At 26.3% G+C, this 17,981-nt stretch overlaps 2 protein-coding genes across 3 annotated transcripts; one reads left to right on the forward strand and one right to left on the reverse strand.

The window, feature by feature from the left end:
* Positions 1-325: 325 nt before the first annotated feature.
* Positions 326-8,581, reverse strand: ecd (ecdysoneless cell cycle regulator). Of its 2 annotated transcripts, none has more exons than XM_089228589.1 (12): positions 8,098-8,581; positions 6,438-6,552; positions 6,297-6,384; positions 6,078-6,238; positions 5,859-6,017; positions 5,638-5,800; positions 4,506-4,631; positions 2,281-2,654; positions 1,633-1,844; positions 1,476-1,562; positions 908-1,026; positions 326-841 (listed from the first exon to the last, which is right to left on the reverse strand). In XM_089228589.1, the coding sequence occupies exons 1-12, from the start codon at positions 8,348-8,350 to the stop codon at positions 632-634; spliced, it is 2,067 nt and encodes a 688-aa protein (XP_089084715.1). In that variant the 5' UTR covers positions 8,351-8,581; the 3' UTR covers positions 326-631. The 2 variants fall into 2 exon arrangements, with proteins under 2 accessions (XP_089084715.1, XP_015367234.2); XM_015511748.2 differs by having other exon boundaries at positions 6,438-6,555.
* Positions 8,582-11,059: 2,478 nt separating this feature from the next.
* On the forward strand, positions 11,060-17,645 carry LOC107164068 (deoxynucleotidyltransferase terminal-interacting protein 1). Its single transcript, XM_015511750.2, has 8 exons — positions 11,060-11,368; positions 11,461-11,661; positions 11,721-11,933; positions 12,015-12,200; positions 12,318-12,496; positions 13,801-13,948; positions 14,059-14,140; positions 17,043-17,645. Exons 1-8 carry the CDS (start codon positions 11,198-11,200, stop codon positions 17,243-17,245), a joined length of 1,383 nt encoding a protein of 460 aa, XP_015367236.1. The 5' UTR covers positions 11,060-11,197; the 3' UTR covers positions 17,246-17,645.
* The last annotated feature ends 336 nt before the right edge of the window (positions 17,646-17,981 follow it).

The following is a 17,981-nucleotide window of genomic DNA, read 5'->3' on the forward strand; positions in this document are numbered from 1 at the left end:
ACTGGTTTATGTTTGTGGATTTTTTTGATTCGCCTACTTAGATACATATGTTTACTATAATACTTTAGGTATTATTTGATTTTTTTATAATACAAAATAAATTTTTTTTTAATTGCTTCTCTTGTGTTAATTAATTCTAATGAATTATTTTAAGTTGAATTGTAGATTTTCGCAAAGTATCCACAAACAGTGTTCAGACTTCAAAGTTTAGACAAGATGTTGGTAAAAAAGAATAACTATAATAGTCTTATGTATACTTATGGTTAGGTTAGATTAGGTGTGGTTAGGTGTGTATCAGCTGTAAGCAAAAGAATTCAAAAGGTGATTTATTTACACATTTGAGACTTTATTAAAAATTAATTGATTTTATTCATGATATAATATGACGAAACAAATCAAGACTAGAGTAAATAAACATTATCATGGATGTTTTTTAAAAAATAGTGATTACCTGATGTAAAAATGCTGATTTGTTTTTTTGTAATTCATAACTTAATAATAAAATATTATAAAATACATGGAATTATTTAATTTGTAAAAACTAGAAAGTAAATTAAATATATATAGGCATGTATAAAAAAAAATTGTATAAGAGAAGAATGTTATATTTCATACTTTAAAGTTAAAAAAATTATTTGGAAGGTTCTTGGCCCAAATTTAGACCAGCTGGTCCTAAAAGGTTGCCAGCAGGTCCTGGTAAACCAAGCTGTTCTTGATATGATTTAAGAATATGTTGAAAAGCATTTACGTCTATGTCAACAGGTTCAAAATCTTCCACATCAGAGAAATTATCTTCTTCGCTGTCTTGACATTGGACTGTAGGGTCTATTCTAACAGTTTTCTGCAAGAAAGAAATTAAGAATAATGTAAAGCAAAATAATTGATAGACACAATGTCAATTGCATACTTTTAATTTATTTTTGTCACTTGTAGGTTTTTTTACAAAACTACTTCCTAAAGATGTAGATGCAAGTTCTTTGTCCATTTGAGCCATATAACTAGTAAGACTAGCACCAGCTTGACTTCCTAAATATCAGAGTTAAAATGTTGTTCAATTATAAATAAGTCATTTAACTTAAAGGATGCTTAATCTATGTTGTATTCATTTTATGAACATTCAAAATACTAAGTTTGTATTCAGCAGAATCTATTTTATATTGTTAATTTCAATCACATTATAAGTCATTTCCAATCAAACAAAACTTATCCTATGCAATTAAAATTATAAAAAAAACACAATCAAATAATAAGATTTCAAAAATATACATAAATTTTAATGTGTCTGACTGTAAAATTAAAATTATTAAAATTTAAAATTATTAATAAATAACAAGAAAAAGTCTTTTTTATTTAAATATTACAATAATAGTTAAATTAACTCATAAGAGTATAAGACAATTCAATTAAATATAGGTACAGAAAATGATTATAAAGAACATATTTGAGATCAACAATATCATTAACTATTTCATTACCTGACATTATGTCATCACAATCACTGCCATATGAATCCATGTCAGAACTGTTTGACTCATCCCAATTGTCTTCAGGAATTTTAAAATCTAAAAACATTTAAATTTAAAAAAAGATTATTTTAAGTTATAATGTTAAACTATATAATTTAAACTATACCTAAAATACTTCTTAGTGCAGCTTCATATTTTTCTGGTTCAAAATTCACACCACTTTTTTCATTTGTTTTGTTTTTATGTTTCTTGTATCTAACAGCAACCGCATCTTTGTCATCATTTGTCGGACACATTACGTCTGGTCCACAAACTAATAAGTTGGAAAGTTTATCATCATCAGGTTTATCTTCATCATCCAAATCATCAGAATCGTCACTGTTATATTGATTAAGTCATCAATTAGACAATATGTTGTAAGTTCACAGTGAATATTAAACATTAAATTAAAATACAAAAAATATGTGTTATTCATTGCTAAAAATTAAGTAGTAAGGTTAGCAAATACAGTATAAATAGTAGAAGCAATGACATATTTAGGTGGGGGGCTTGGGCCTCGGATACTAAAATTTTAAGGGCGCTAAATTTTGATATAATATGGTAATTAAATTTGGGTGATGAAAAAAAGTAATGACACTCAGATACTAATAAACTATCATGTTGTTTTTTACAAATATTACTAAAGAAATTTAGGTTGGAAGGGGCGTTTTTTTTTTTCTTACCTTGGGCGCAAAATTCCTAAATACTTCTCTGGATATTGGGTAATGAAAATAGGCAATAATGAATATTCCACTTAATCATAATCTACACTTACCTAAGATGATTTTTAGAGAAATCTGCTCCATTAATATCAGATGCTTGGTTTAAAAAGCTTCTAATCTTGTCAGTAAAAGAGGAAGCAAAATTTGATGCTGAAGATTGTTCAGAATTTTTCAATCCAAACTTTTGTTTAAGAATACGATCTAAATCAGATGGTGAGACATCTAACCACTTTTCATCATCTTCTGGTTCTAAATCTGAGATATCGCTTTTCAGCTGTGCTAATTCTTGTTCAGTCACGCTATCTAAAATATTTTTAATTCTTTGACTAATTGATGGAGATGATAAATATTCATCTACATTTGATAGGTAATACTGTTTAGCTTGATCTTCTAACAGTTTGTATCCATTTGAACCTTCATATAAATTCTATAATAGAGACATAAAATAATATGAATTTCAAATTTTTTAATTTGTAATCTAACTGACAAATAGCAATATTTAGTTGTATTTATTCATAAAATATAATTTAAGTGTGGGTAATGTAGTGTATTCTAAATATTATAAATACGGAAATGAATTGAAATGTACTAATTAGTTGTTTAATTTAATATTCAAAATGTATTGAAGAATCTTTCATTACATGGTAAACAGGACAAAACTAAATATAATTCAAAAAAACTAATTGGAATTAAAACACAATAGAATGTTTAATTTACATACTTCAAGTTTTTTCTTTCAAGTATAATGTTTATTGCTTAAAATATTATTTGTTGGTATAAAAATGTTAATAATGTATACGTAAGCTCATAAATAATTTATCAAGAAATCAGGATATCAATATGAGGCAGTGGCAAAACGATTATGATCTTAGAGAATCAAGAGAATCTCTTGATGTTTTTTAATAATTAGGGGTGGGTGGATAGGAGCTCAATATGAAAGCAAAAAACAATTATTACAAAAAAATAATTATGATGAGCAAAAATTAATTTAGTTAATCTGTAGTAAATAATTGTACATTTGTTAATCTTACAATTATCGTTATTTATATGAAAGCCATTCAAATTGTTTCCAAAACCGAAGATTGATGGACCAAACCCAAAAAGATAAAAACATAGCTATAGACAGTTTCGATGATAAAATCATAATAGATGTTATTACATTATACATACTTGCACAAAATGCAGGCAGAAATATATTATTTTTTTGGGGTTTAAAAGATAAAAGATAAACAAAAATTTTCACAATAAAATATATAGTTATTGTCAGTTATTTATAACTATTAATGTTATTTATTATGGTATAATTATTACTTCATTTATATTGAATTGTTTAATAATAGTTTTATAAAATCTTATTTCAGTAAACAAATATATAAACTATTAACAGTTGAATCATATATAATATATTATATTATATACTAGACTTTAAATAATAATAATAATTCAATTATAATGATTAATGAGCTAACCTGAATAAGCATTAATTTATTAAACTAGTTTATTTGAAGGAACAAGATATTTCTGGAAATACAACCAAGTATTATTGAGCCATATTTTTTTTTTTATATAAAGATTGTTGACTTGTAATGATATTTATTTTTTGTTAATATTTTAAAATAAATTAATGATAATATAGAAATTAGATTTTATTTGTATTAACTTTTTACTATTGTTCCTATGAAATAACTCTACATTAAAAATAAATACTGTAAGAGAGGTTAATTTATTTGTTTAGAAGCAGTATAAAACAAAAATTAATTTTGAGATTCAACCTCATAGTATTATCAAAAATTAACTGTAATTTGAAGAAATTTTCAATTAGTGTTATTTAAGTAAATATTAAGTGTACAACTTTAAAGGCTTCAAATTATCTATAAGTAAAATATTTATAAAAAATTGAAAATTGGAGCAAGTCTTAGACCAGTAATAAACAATCAATAGTTAGTCACTCAAAAGCAAAAAAAAGTAATTATTATTTAATACTGTTGTCCAACAAGTCAAGTTTTATAGTTAAGTCTATTCAAACAAAATACACTTTTTGTTAACTTTAGTTTCTATCAAGATATAATATATTAAAAAATTTATATTTATGAGCGAGTATCTTAGAATCGATTGTCAAATTGAATAATTTTATTTCAAAGGATTAATGAAAATAAATTTAAACTTAAAAACATAAATATTGGTATCTTATTTGGATCATTTAATTTATTTAATTTTACATTTGTGGCGTTTAATTTGGGTCATTAAAATAATGAAATTTATTAAAATTTATAGTTACTTTAAAATATCCTTTTTCAGCTAAAGATGATTTGTAATGATGCCAACGTTTGTCATAGGTCAAATCTATAGGAGTATTTTTGACAGTTGATTTTGCTTGGCTGGCTAATATTTCAAATCCACAAGCCTTAACAACAAAAAAAAACCATACAATTATACATAAATACAACACAATTTATCAAGTATAAAATATATAAATATTTATTATAATAATATAAGGAATAAAGGCATTTTACTTTTTCCACGACATAATTTTACAAAATTGAACCAAAACATTTTTCCAAATTTGAATGACTGGATTAAAGAAGCCATTCCCCACAATAGAAAATTCATAATTTAAGAGAACGCTACACATCCATTTGTTGTCTTCGTCTTACAAGTGCATAACATAGCAAATATACGCTCAGCAGATCACGTTTAGCTCCGTTAGTTTAAAAATGAGAGTGAATTTACCTATTATAAAACTTGATGTTAAAAACATTATCTGTGTTTCTGTGAGGGTTTTTACCATAGTTCAATTTAGTAGCAAGTTATGAATATATAAAAAGTGTAAATTAAAAATGCTCAAAACTCACTTAAAAACTAAGTTATCGTAAAAACCCCACATACAAACAAAGATAATGTTCTTACCATTAAGTTACACAATAGGTCAATTTACTCTAATTTTTAAACTAACAAAATTAAACATGATCTGCTAAGCACAAATTTGTTATGTTACGCACTTATAAGACGGAGACAACAAATATATATATATATATATATATATAGTGTCCTCTTCGAGTTAAATTAATTATATTTTATGCATTTACATAATTAGTAATACTAAAACTAATAGATAACTAACTATGGTTATGATAGAAATGCTATAAAATTTGACATTAATAAAAAAAAATGAATATGCATTTATATAAATAAAATTAATGTTTTAATTATATTCATTTAGTACCTCATCTTAAAATTAATATATATATATATAATTTTATATATTAATATAATTTATTTTTAAAAAACTATCTTAGTCAAAATTGTATTAATGACTACAGTATAATATAGAGTAATACCAAATTTAAACAAATTCAAATTTTATAATAGATTAATATTATTCAATTAAAAATAAAAATCATTATTCTTACTATTTTTATTCCAGTAATTTGTGCTTTGTATCGCAAGTCTGTTGTTTCAACTAAATCCCAACCAGTTCTCTTTTCAGGAATGAATTTTTGTTTTATAAGCATAGCATACAAACATTTAGTCATGGTCACTGTACGCATTACTCTCTCTTTTGGTGGAAAATTTCTAAAAATGAATAGTACAATTAATGATTGCCATGGTGTTTGAATACAAAACTAATTACTTCATCGTTTGGCATGCTTTAATATCCAACATATCTCTATGACAAAATGCTATTACAGCTGGTGCTATAAGACTAGGCTGGTGTTTTAATAAGTATGCAACACCTACTGGTAAATATGCATGACAGCAATGGAGATTTTCCTTGATTTTATCAGGATACCTAGAAGTTAAAAAAAAATAATATTAAGTAATGAGCATTTAATTAAATCAGTATTTTTACCTATGCAAACGCGATGATATTGCAGAATTAACTTCTTGTGTAGCTATAGTGGCAGTAGGATGTTTGGAAATCTGTTCTAATGCTTGTGAAACAGTAATTGATTTTCTACTATTTGAACTAACTAATGGAATAATATGAACATCTCCATCACTTATGTAGACCTTTTAAGACAATTCATAAATTAATATGTCTTTTTATCAAAAACAAAAATAGAATTACCCTCTGATCACAGTTATCAGGATTCGCCCAATTGGGCAAACACTCAGCAGCTTCTATAAGTAGAAATTCCCCGTCAGAATCTATAACACTAAAGATTGAAATGTAAAATATTGAATAAACAACAAATTAAAATATACATACCGAGCAATTAATTCAGGATATTCCTTTGTGATCTCTTTCAATAAATATACAATAAACCATTCGTCTTCAATGTTATCACCATAATGGGTTACACCATACAAATGTGGTGGTAATACTTCTGGAAAATAGTAATGGTAAATATGGCTCAGAAGCATCTTTCAATAGCAAAATAGCCAGTGACAGGCACGGCGCCAATGGGTACAAAGTGCAGATTTAGCCACCCCCCCCCCCCCACCAAAAAATAGTTCAGATCCACTCACCAGTGCCCTCACTACTGAAAACTATAAGTACAATATTATTAAGTTATAAAACATTATTTTCAAAAGAGCTACATCAAAGAATTTATGAAAATACTTTTGTATTTTTGAAGATTTGTGTTTTAAGTTTTTACTGTTATAAAAACTGATATAATAATATTAATATTTTATACGGGCGTGCGACACAGCATATTAATGTGTCAACATGCAAGGCCTGACATACTATTACATGATTACTAATATACATTTTGTTTGATTGAATACTTGATTTTAAAAAGTATTTTTTAAAGTATCTATATTTTAATGAATATCTATGAACTATTTTAACCTCCAAAATTCAACAAAAAATACAAAGTAGGTACTTCAATACACACACTACTTAATTTGAAATTTTAATAGTTAAATATTTGGTAAGTAATCACAAGTTTTTATTTAAAAAAAATATTATTCCTACTGATATTGGTGCAATTTTATACATTTTTGTTTAGGTACTTTTTAATATTATAAGATTTTCAATCATTTACTGTATAGACATATTAGGACAAACAGGTATTGTGTAAAATATCAATATTAAAGCTTATTTAATATATTTATCACTACTAAAAAAATTGAAGAATAAATTGAATTTATTATTTGTTTAATAAGGAAAAATTTTACTACAATTTCAATAAAATATGTTTTGAAATTTTTAAAATAAGAAAAAACCTTTTATTTATTTATCATTAGTCATTACCTTTATTGAGTAATAATTACCGGATGAAAATAAACAAACAAAGATACCCCAAATCATTGCATTGAAGATGATTCAAACAAATTCATCTGTTCATTACTTAACACAATTACTTTAATTTATATTTATGAAATGTAAATAAGTAAAAGAAACATAATTCACAAAGGTATGTAATATTAAAGTCATAAAGAAATTATAATTTTTGTATATCATTATGAATATAGTTGTTGAAGATCTGTAATTAAACATTTTCTTACATAAGATATATAAAAGATATTTGACATTATTCTTAAAATACTTTTAACTATTCATAAATTTGTACATATTATCTGTTTAAACTTTTAAAACATAAAATATAAAAACTTGTGTACTATATATGCTAATAGCTATAATATGATATATGATACGAAAATATTAATATTTCATTTCAATAACCTCAGTATTAATTGAAAAAACCTTAGTCCATGTAAAAAAAAATATGTGCCCCATTCTGCCCCCCCCCTCTGGAAAGTTTTTTTAGTGCCGTGCCTGGACAGTGATTGTCTGTTTTGTGGTATAATATTGGGTTGGCAGAATGGAGGTAAGACCTATCTGGTAGGTGGTGAAAAAAATGGGTTCATTGGGTTCTAATGAAAAAATATTAAATAAGTAGTGATAAACTAAAAGGTATTACCGTCCGAAGTATCGGAAAATGACTGTCTCAGTTCTGCTGATGGGCAAAACCGTGGTATCAAATTGAACTTGTCTTTGTGCCATATAAACTGTTTGGACAGTCTATCTACCAACTCCAATGCTTTAGTGTTAAAGTGGTTAATATGTTTTACCATTTCTTCGGCATTCTCCTCGCTTTCATCTGACCGAATAAACAAAAAATATTCGACATAATCTTCATTCCTCACTGTTGTTACTGCACATGCACTATCCATTTAGAATCAATAAGTAATGGGGCACGAAAAATCAAAATTTTTATCTATTGATTGATCAATAATTTTTTAACTTGAATTTTCAAACTCGAACGCAAAGACCGCTGAACGGCTGAACCTGAACAACAAAACTACTGAAGACACTTAGACACAGAAAAAAAAACACAAATTTACACAACACAGTACACACATGCACTATAACCACGGACTGCAATGTGACTATAACATTAACAAATTAACAACTGATAATTGATAATACTGATAATAGATATCGCGTCTGTGAGACGCACTCATGAGTCATGGTACCACAGACTGAACAATATGGAATAGACACTCGATCAGCTGAAGTACTGGAAATTGTACCGTAACCGTAATCTGATAGAATGTTAGCAACGTGTATCCCTCTTAGTTACGGAATTATAAAAACGGAAACAACCAAACAACGCAATGGCCAATGGGCATAGGACATTACCATAGACCTTATACTGAGTATAAGGTCTATGGACATTACAAAACTCTTTATTGGATCTGTCCACAGATTATTGTATATATCTGTGGTTCTGTCTCTTTTTGTGTGATAGTAATGATATGATTTATTTAAGTTATAATGCATGCCACTCCCTCCTAGAGACCGCGTTCAAGGCCACAGTCACCAGATTTTGGCATTACACACAGACGTGTCTATACCCTGGTCCCTGATATTATCCGTGTTCTAACCCTGACGTTTGGTATTCATAATCGTGCTCAAATTCCTCAAAAAGAATACTTGACACAAGCATCAAGCCATTTACACCGTATTAATGGAGCTTTTGGAAATCTATATAATAATGAAAAATTAATACATAGAATACTATATTATATTCAAATACTTTTGCACCGAAATTGAATACACAACTTACTGATGTAATGAAATTCCCGGAGTTTTCTTGGTGGAGTTCTAACACAATATACAAGAGTTATAATTCATTTTACTTGTGTAAATGACTTGATGCTTGTGTCAAGTATTCTTATTGAGGAATTTGAGCACGATTATGATTACCATTAACGCCAGGGTTAGAAGAATTCGTTATTGATTTTGTTACATACATTACGTTAGAAAAATTCGACGAAAAAAAGATTTTTGTAATGTATGTGATTCATTATTAGTCGAACGTGAAAATACAAATACTTCATTAGGTATTACTAAAATTTAAAAAAAAGTGGGGAAGTGGGTATCGCTCTGCTGTACATTGGTGGTGGGGTGGAGGCAAATTTTCGCGTTTTCGACAGATTTCGTAAAAATTTGAACTATAAACGCTTATAAAAAAAAATTGTGACTAACGATTTTTAATTTTTTTTAGCTACAATAAGAACAACTCATAAGGAACCTTGTATTAAATTTTCAAGTTTTTTTGGTCGTCTATTATTTTTTTACCGGCATTTCAAAAAAAATTCTCAAAAAAGTTGAAAATTTCAGTGGTCTATAAATAACTCAAAAAAGAGTCAAAAATTTGTGAAAATTAAACTGTATATATTTATCACTAACATAAACATTTGGTGAAAATTTCAAGTATTTACAGTGATTAGTTTTTGAATTACAACCATATAAAAAAATCGATTTGGTCGAAATTTGGTTTTGCGTAAAAATTCCCGTTTTTCTGTCATTTTTTTTTTTTTGTTTTTCTCGATTATTTTGAAAACTGTTGGAAAATGTTTACTTTTGACCTCTATAATGCACCAAGGATATTCACTTTTACATCGGAAATCACCCCCAAAGTTTGAAATCGAAGCATTATTTCGACTAGTTATGCTGTACACAGACACAAAAAAAAAAAAAACACATCATTGTAAAATCAATCATTCATCACTTCGTTCAGAATCTAAAATCGGGGAAAATTAATAAATTTTTCATCAAATGTACGCAAAATATGCTTAGCGACCGAATATATATTTCGATTTAATAATAACAATTTATTTAAAAAAAAAAATATCAAGCAAATTATATGCTCTAAAACTATTAATGAAGTTAGCGAAGGCCGAAGACACATCAATATTTAACTGCGAAACAATGAAGACTCATATATTGAACCAATGTGTGTTCGATAATCACCGAAATCAATTAATTAAAATCATAATTGATTACTACGTGACATTGAGGCTGCACCATTTTGCGAAGATAAAAACAATGTCAACTTCGGGTAAAAATGTGAGAAGAACCCTAACAAAATTAATATTATTTAATAATCAGTAGTTAGTAATGTTGAATGTTCTATACTCTGTAGTTATGTAGTATTGATAGTTAAATGATAATAAATATACAAATAAATAAAATAAACAATAAATTATGTTATTATATTTTATTTGAATATTAAACACCGCGTTTATTTATAAAATAAATATGCGACGAGTAGATTCACGTATGCGCAGATAACGAATTTCAAGGAGAGACTCGTCGCTAATATGTGCTTCAAATTGTTTACACAGGCGAGATAGGCCATGGCTCCATAGTATATGAATATATTATGATAATATGATCTAAGAATGGCCATTACACACAGTGTCTATACCCTGTTAATAGACATTTAAATATCAATAAAGGTATTGATTATAATCTGTATTAAAATATTATCGTTGGTTAGCGATTTAAAGATACTCACTATCGATATTCTTCAATTTATCGATTTTAACTGGAACTACACGAAATTGATAAAAATAATACGATATTATCATATCATTAATTAAATAATAAATGCTGTTGAAGAAAAATGTTCTGAATACTGATTTCTGGTCAGCTTGGTTAAACCATGTTTCTAATAATTTTCGGATCAATGATTTTTTGTAACGCATTACACACTCCGTCGTTGTTATAAAATGGTTGTCCATAAACTCCCAATAAAACACTTAAATGATGACCAGCAATTACAACAAATGGTGAACCAACAGCCGAACAATTTTCACAGGTCCTCTAAGCCTGTACCGCTTGTTCGGCAAGCTCCAGTATTTGATTTGGAAGTGATAACCAGTGAAAATTTTGTCCCATGGGTATGTAATATGTATCCATTGATTTTTCTGAACGATCTAACTGAATTCTCATAACGTATGATTTATAAAATTGTATTATTCTTTTTTTCTAGAAAAGTACGTTCAATATGCGACAAGTGACACTTGCTAATATTATTGACGTTGCTAATGGTAATGATAAAGCTACTACAAAAGCGGCCAAGATGCGTGCAAAGAATTTGGTAAACGCTGCAAAATCTTTAGATCTATTGCGACAAAATTTACAGAATTCAATTAATAAAGATATTGATGATGTTATTAAAAAATATTTGACAGTAAGTATTAACCGCTGGTATATTGATTTTCATAACAATGTTGACAATAACTTTTTCAGTCATATTTTGGCTTGGCTATTGACAATGTTAAAAATAATTTGGGTTCAAATTGTATAACTGAAGATCATGTGAGAGAAGTATGTCGAACAATGTTAGATGAAGCAAAGTTAATGTATTCAAATCCACCATTGTCTGGCAGTAATTCACCATTTAATACATCACAAACTACAGACATGTTAATTGAATCGCGGTTTGCAAAACAACATTCCAAAGTAACTAAATAATTTATATTTGGCATAGTCAAAACTAAATTTTATTTAACCATACTGATACTCATTAACTTTTATTTACAGAATAGATCTCTACTGAAACGCAAAGAGCCACCTGTTCAAGAAACTGAAAATAATCTTTCTCCTACAATTGAACAAACATCATCTCAGACACCTTTGGTGAAATTTCATAGATTTCAGTCTACTTGGGATCCAGTGAAAATTCATTCTCAAACATTATTTGTGTTGGCTACAAGAGCTGCTAACAAGGTACAATATCTTTTAGTTATTATTATTTTGTTTTTTAATAAAATTCACACATTTCTACTGTTTAATTGAATATTGTCTTTAATTCAAGTAAATTAAATAATTTTATTTATTTTACAGAGAGGAAGTCGTATGGGCAATAAGCATCCAGAATTATTTCAATATACCATTGATATGGAAGATCGTGAGTGGCTGGTGAAGCAAAAAATGTTTGTCTTACCACCACCTACATCTGTAAATGCAACTTCAATACTGTTATTAGATGATGTACAGTCAATATTGAGCACTGTGAATCAGAAGTAATAATTTTATATTAATTTATTTATATTTTTTAATTTAATTTAATATTTGTTTATATTAAACACCCAACACATTTTCGCATATCCCTATCAAAATAAATAAAATAAAATAAAATAGTACTTATACAATTACCTAATTTAAATTTCAAATGATTTCTTCTTAAAAATACTTAGCTATTCCTAGAAAAATGTCTATAATAATTAAAATAAATATATGGTTTAATTTATAACAAAAAAATGTTTGTTAAAAAAAACCATAACTACATGTGCTGTTTTTGTCTCATATAAACGTATAATATGGTAAATTTGTGTTCAGAAGCCTCAATTTTGTGTAGTAAGCTTTAATAATAAAGTGAATTGACTTATTATAAAATGTAAAAGTAAAATTAACATAATATGTGTTATCTCATGATTTTTGTTCAAGTGTTTTAATTTTTAGTTATTTATGACTATGTAAAATATTATCGTTAAATAATTCCCATTCCTTGCATATAAATTCAAATATCATATAAATTATTTATGAAACTCGGATAATATTCTAGTATTTCAGATTGACAATAGAGCAATTAACTCTAAAATTAAAGGTACCCAAAATTTCAACTGCTGAACACAAATTTACTATGTAATAATATATAACAGAATAAGTGTCAAAGGGGACACTTTGGATCTTAACTGATAAATAGTTAAAATTTGAGTACCCTACAAATGATAAAAAGTTAATATTATCTAATATTAATATTATTAAGTTATTATTATAGTAAATATTATCAATCTATTTTTGTTGAGTTTTAAGTTACCCATGTTTTACATGCTTTAAGAAACATTGGTGTAACCAAGACTGTTGGTTGATAAAATTTTAATTTAAACAGGAGTTCTAAACATTTAAAGAATCAATTGTGAGGTAATATTTCCTTTAATATAATTTAGTGGCTCTTGATTACTTCATTAAATTTTATTATACAATTAAATTAATACATTTTTCATGTAACATCAGGTTATTATAAAATATTCCTCTTTTTCAAATGTGTAATCATCTATTTCCAATGTCCTTATTCTGCGTTGTTAACTAGATTATATCATATACTTACTCTATCATTTATTTATTTTAAGGTCGATTACTTGAATTTTATTTAATAGTACTTTTATAGTCTTCATTAGATTCTCTTTAGTTTCAGCCATTGTAACTATATCTGAATAAACTATTAACATACTTTACTTGGGAAACACTACATACTTTTACATTCTTATAGTTTTATTTTATAATAAGTGATAACATTTTAACTAGGTATTTTAATAATTTTCAGAAATAATCCTCATGAACTTAAAGGTTTTGAATTACCAGAGTTTATATTGAACAAAGTAAGATCCACAATGATTCTCAATAAACCTCCAGAATTGCAGTCTCCTCAACAAATTATTATTACTGAAAATGGTGAAATTGAAGAGCAACCTGTATGAATTTAAAATTATACTTTAATATTAAATATTAATTTATGGATATTGACTGATGATATTTGTATAATATATTATGTAGTTATGTGACATAAAATGGTATGTTGTAGGTGTGCAGTATAACTTTGAACGAAAATACAAATTCTTCAATCAGTCAATCCCATTCAGAATCTAGTAGTATCATTATCTCAGGTATTATTATTATTAAATATTGTACAATCTTTTTTATTCCAAATAAAAAAAAAAAGCGGGTAAGTCGAGGATGTCACTCTGCTGAACAGTAGGTTACTGTAATGGATGGGATTAAATTTTAATGCAATGATAGGTATCATTGTATATGAAAAACGATTCTGAACGGAGATGATTTGTCAGTCTAGGATATATTATATTTAAATATTGACATATATTCTATTTTGAAACAAATATTTTATTTTTCAATTAAGACACATTTTGCATAAGGCATGGTTAATCAATTAGTATAGTTATCATGTAGTTATCATAATTCATAATACCTTATATTATCATAGATATACATATACCTGGTTTGAGGATAAATCGTTATCATTACGCGATTTCATAAAAATTTAAAACTCAAACGCTCAAAACATTTTTGACGCTTCAAATTTTCTCTATAGCTATTTGAAGCAAAACTTATGGAAAACTTAGTGTTGAATTTTATAACCTTAGATAAAAATACAAACAATATTATGAGTTTTGAACTACAAAATAATTTGCAAATATTCATGGTTTTGACGAATTTTGTCAATATTTGAAATTCAAATGCTTATAAAAATTTAATTTGCATTTTCGGTGGACATTTTTTTTGTGATAAAAATTGAAAAACTTGTAAGGAATCTTATATTAAATTTTTAAATCTTAGTTTAAAAAAGGTAATTTTTATTAATTTCTTGCTTAAAATAATTTGTGAATTTTTGTGATTTTTACGTATTTTGTCAAAATTCAAACTTTGAATGCTTATAAAAAAAATTGTAACTATGAATTTCTTTTATTTTTCAACTGCTATTGTAATAATATGTTAAGAGCCTTGTATTAAATGTTCAAGATTTTCTACCTAAAAAATAAATTTTTATCGATTTTAATTTAAAAAAAAAACTAATAATGATTGAAAATTGCATATACCTATAAATAGTTAAACTTAAGTCAAATTTTTATTTAAATTTCATGGTGGATAGAACATAGGTACTTATATAAACATTCGGCGAAAATTTCATGTATCAATGGACATTCGTTTTAAAGTTACATAAAAATCAAAATCGATTTTGTCGAAAACTGATTGTACGTAAAATTTCCTGTTTTTCCCTTAATTTTAAGTTTGTTTATCCCGATTATTTAGAAAAATTTAAAATATTAAACATTTTCTAGTTTTGACCCTCAAAAGTACCAACTAGATTCACTTTCTGATCGAACGAGGTAATGAAGTCAAAAATCGAAGCACTTTTACTGCCCCAAAACGTGATGACAGACACAAAAAAAAAATATTCATGGTTTTGACGAATTTTTGTCAATATTTGAACTTCAAATGCTAATAAAAGAAAAATGTGCCTATGTATTCTTATAATTTTTTAATCACTATAAGAATAACTTATGAGAAACTTTGTATTAAAATTTCAAGTATTTTGATAGGGCCAAAAAAAATTTTCAGTAAAATTGAAAATTTTAGTTGTCTATCAATATCTCAAAAAAGTCAAAATATTTTGAAAATTAAATCATGTAAATAAAATGCCAATTTTAATAACTGGTAAAATTTTCAAGTATCTACGACTTATACTTTTTGAATAATAACAAATATTTAAAATCGTTTGAGGATAAATCGTTATTGTTACGCTATTTCGAAAAAATTTACAATTCAAAGCACTTAATATTTTTCCTATTATGATGCTTCAAGTTTTCTCTATAACTACTTGAAGGAAAACTTATGGAAAACTTAGTGTTGTATTTTTAATCCTTAGTTATAAACGCAAAAAATGTTATGATTTTTCAACTTCAAAATGACTTGCAAATTATTGCATATTCGACAGATTTCGTAAAAATTTGAACTATAAACGCTTATAAACACTATATCGGTTCTGTCTCTTTTTGTGTGATGATAATGATATGATTTATTTAAGTTATAATGCATGCCACTCCCTCCTAAAGACCGTGTTCAAGGCCACAGTCACCTGATTTTGGCATTACACACAGACGTGTCTATACCCTGGTCCCTGATATTATCCGTGTTCTAACCCTGACGTTTGGTATCATAATCGTGCTCAAATTCCTCAAAAAGAATACTTGACACAAGCATCAAGCCATTTACACTGTTTTAATGGAGCTTTTGGAAATCTATATAATAATGAAAAATTAATACATAGAATACTATATTATATTCAAATTCTTTTGCTACACAGCACTCAATTATGTGTAATTTATGTGGTCAAATATTATCAGATTAATTGTAGACTAAATGCCCATTTGAGTGACTTGAAATATTATATCAAACTATATTTTATTAATGAAATATTTAGGTATAATTTTTTTATCAATCTTAATATTTATAGTCTCTAAAGTTACTTTTTAATCTTCTATACACTTTACACTCTTTTCTGTTAACTTTCGTCTCTTCAATTCTTTGTGACTAGATGATTCTGTTTTGGATATGATTTGTTAAATAAAGTTCTCAGTCATCCTTGTCTTTCTTTCCACCAATTTTCCTTTCTATTATTTTACAAATTAGTCCATGCCTCAATAATTAGTATCTATCATCTTAGATCCTTACTAAAATTGTTTTAAATTGGCTTTTGTTGTGTTTGTTTTATCCATAACATCATTTATTCTTCCTATTCCAATACATCTCAAATCTTTCAAGAAAATGTTACTATCCAAGTTATACACCCCTATTCTTCAAAAAAAATATACTTTTATAATATATCCTCATACCATTTTGTTGAAGTTTATAGTAATATTTCTATGAAATATAATTTCATAATAGTAAATTGATAAAACTACATTGATGAAATAAATTATAATTTGGTAGAAAACACTAACACTGAATTGAACTATTTCAAATATGTCATTTTATGTTTGTAATAATTAGGGACATCAACAACACTTGCTGAAGCGTTAAATATGCTTGAATATGGTGAAAGATTGCCACAGCACAATGAAATTCCACATTCATCGCCAAACAGTAACACAGGATTGGCAACCACACATTCCACCCTTACCGCGCTTTTAGCTGCTGAAAACAGTTTCATGCCCAATAACAGCCAAGCTAATAATACACAGTTTGGAATGTAATACTTGGTTGGTTAAAAAAAACGACATTTTTAGACTTTTAACATTTATTCTAGTCATTCTTAGTCTAGTCATGTGTTTTTAACTATTAAATATTTTTCCTAAATTTATAGTTATATAATAAATTAATTTTATCCTAATCAATTATATTATACGAAATTGTGTGCAACTGTATTATAGTATGATTATTGTATCTTATGTGTTTAGACATGTTATCTTTATTATTATTTATGTTGTGATCTTAATTTATTTTATGAAAAATAATGTTTTGATTATATTATAAAAGTTATGCATTATCTATTCTCTAGCGACTAATATTATTCTATTATAGTATTAAAAATTGATCAACAAAGTTCTGTAAATTAATACTAATGCAAATGAAAAATATTGAATACTTTAAGAATTTCACTTGTCTTCAATTTATTTAGGCAGTTTTTATAATAATTATCTTAATCAATTATCAATTTAAATATGATATTTTATACAGAAGAAAAAAGGATGTTGTCAAACAATTAAATATGTATACAAATATTATTTAAAGAAATTATAATCTTTGTTTGTTGACCTATTTGAGTAGTACTTAAAATTAAATAAATGATTTGTATATCAACATTAAGAGTTAATAAGATATGTAAAATACCTATTTAGAAAGTAGGTATTTAATTTTGATGTTTATTTCTATATAAACTAATTTTATTGAACAAAATAAAATATTCGACACTTTCAATAAATAATAAGT

Source organism: Diuraphis noxia, unplaced genomic scaffold (genome assembly GCF_037042655.1).
Source record: "Diuraphis noxia isolate RWA-SAM2 unplaced genomic scaffold, SU_Dnox_SAM2 contig0005, whole genome shotgun sequence".
In the NCBI taxonomy this organism is placed as follows: domain Eukaryota; kingdom Metazoa; phylum Arthropoda; class Insecta; order Hemiptera; family Aphididae; genus Diuraphis; species Diuraphis noxia.

Bases quoted from the DNA above. Each gene is read 5' to 3' on its own strand.
- LOC107164068 (XM_015511750.2), top strand. From the start codon at position 11,198: ATGGTTGTCCATAAACTCCCAATAAAACACTTAAATGATGACCAGCAA. The intron at 12,497-13,800 runs GTAATAATTTTA...AATAATTTTCAG, and splicing joins TTGAGCACTGTGAATCAGAA to AAATAATCCTCATGAACTTA. The intron at 14,141-17,042 runs GTATTATTATTA...TGTAATAATTAG, and splicing joins TAGTAGTATCATTATCTCAG to GGACATCAACAACACTTGCT.
- ecd (XM_015511748.2), bottom strand. From the start codon at position 8,350: ATGGATAGTGCATGTGCAGTAACAACAGTGAGGAATGAAGATTATGTC. The intron at 6,018-6,077 runs GTAAAAATACTG...TTTAACTTCTAG, and splicing joins ATATCATCGCGTTTGCATAG to GTATCCTGATAAAATCAAGG. The intron at 5,801-5,858 runs GTAATTAGTTTT...ATTCATTTTTAG, and splicing joins AAAGCATGCCAAACGATGAA to AAATTTTCCACCAAAAGAGA.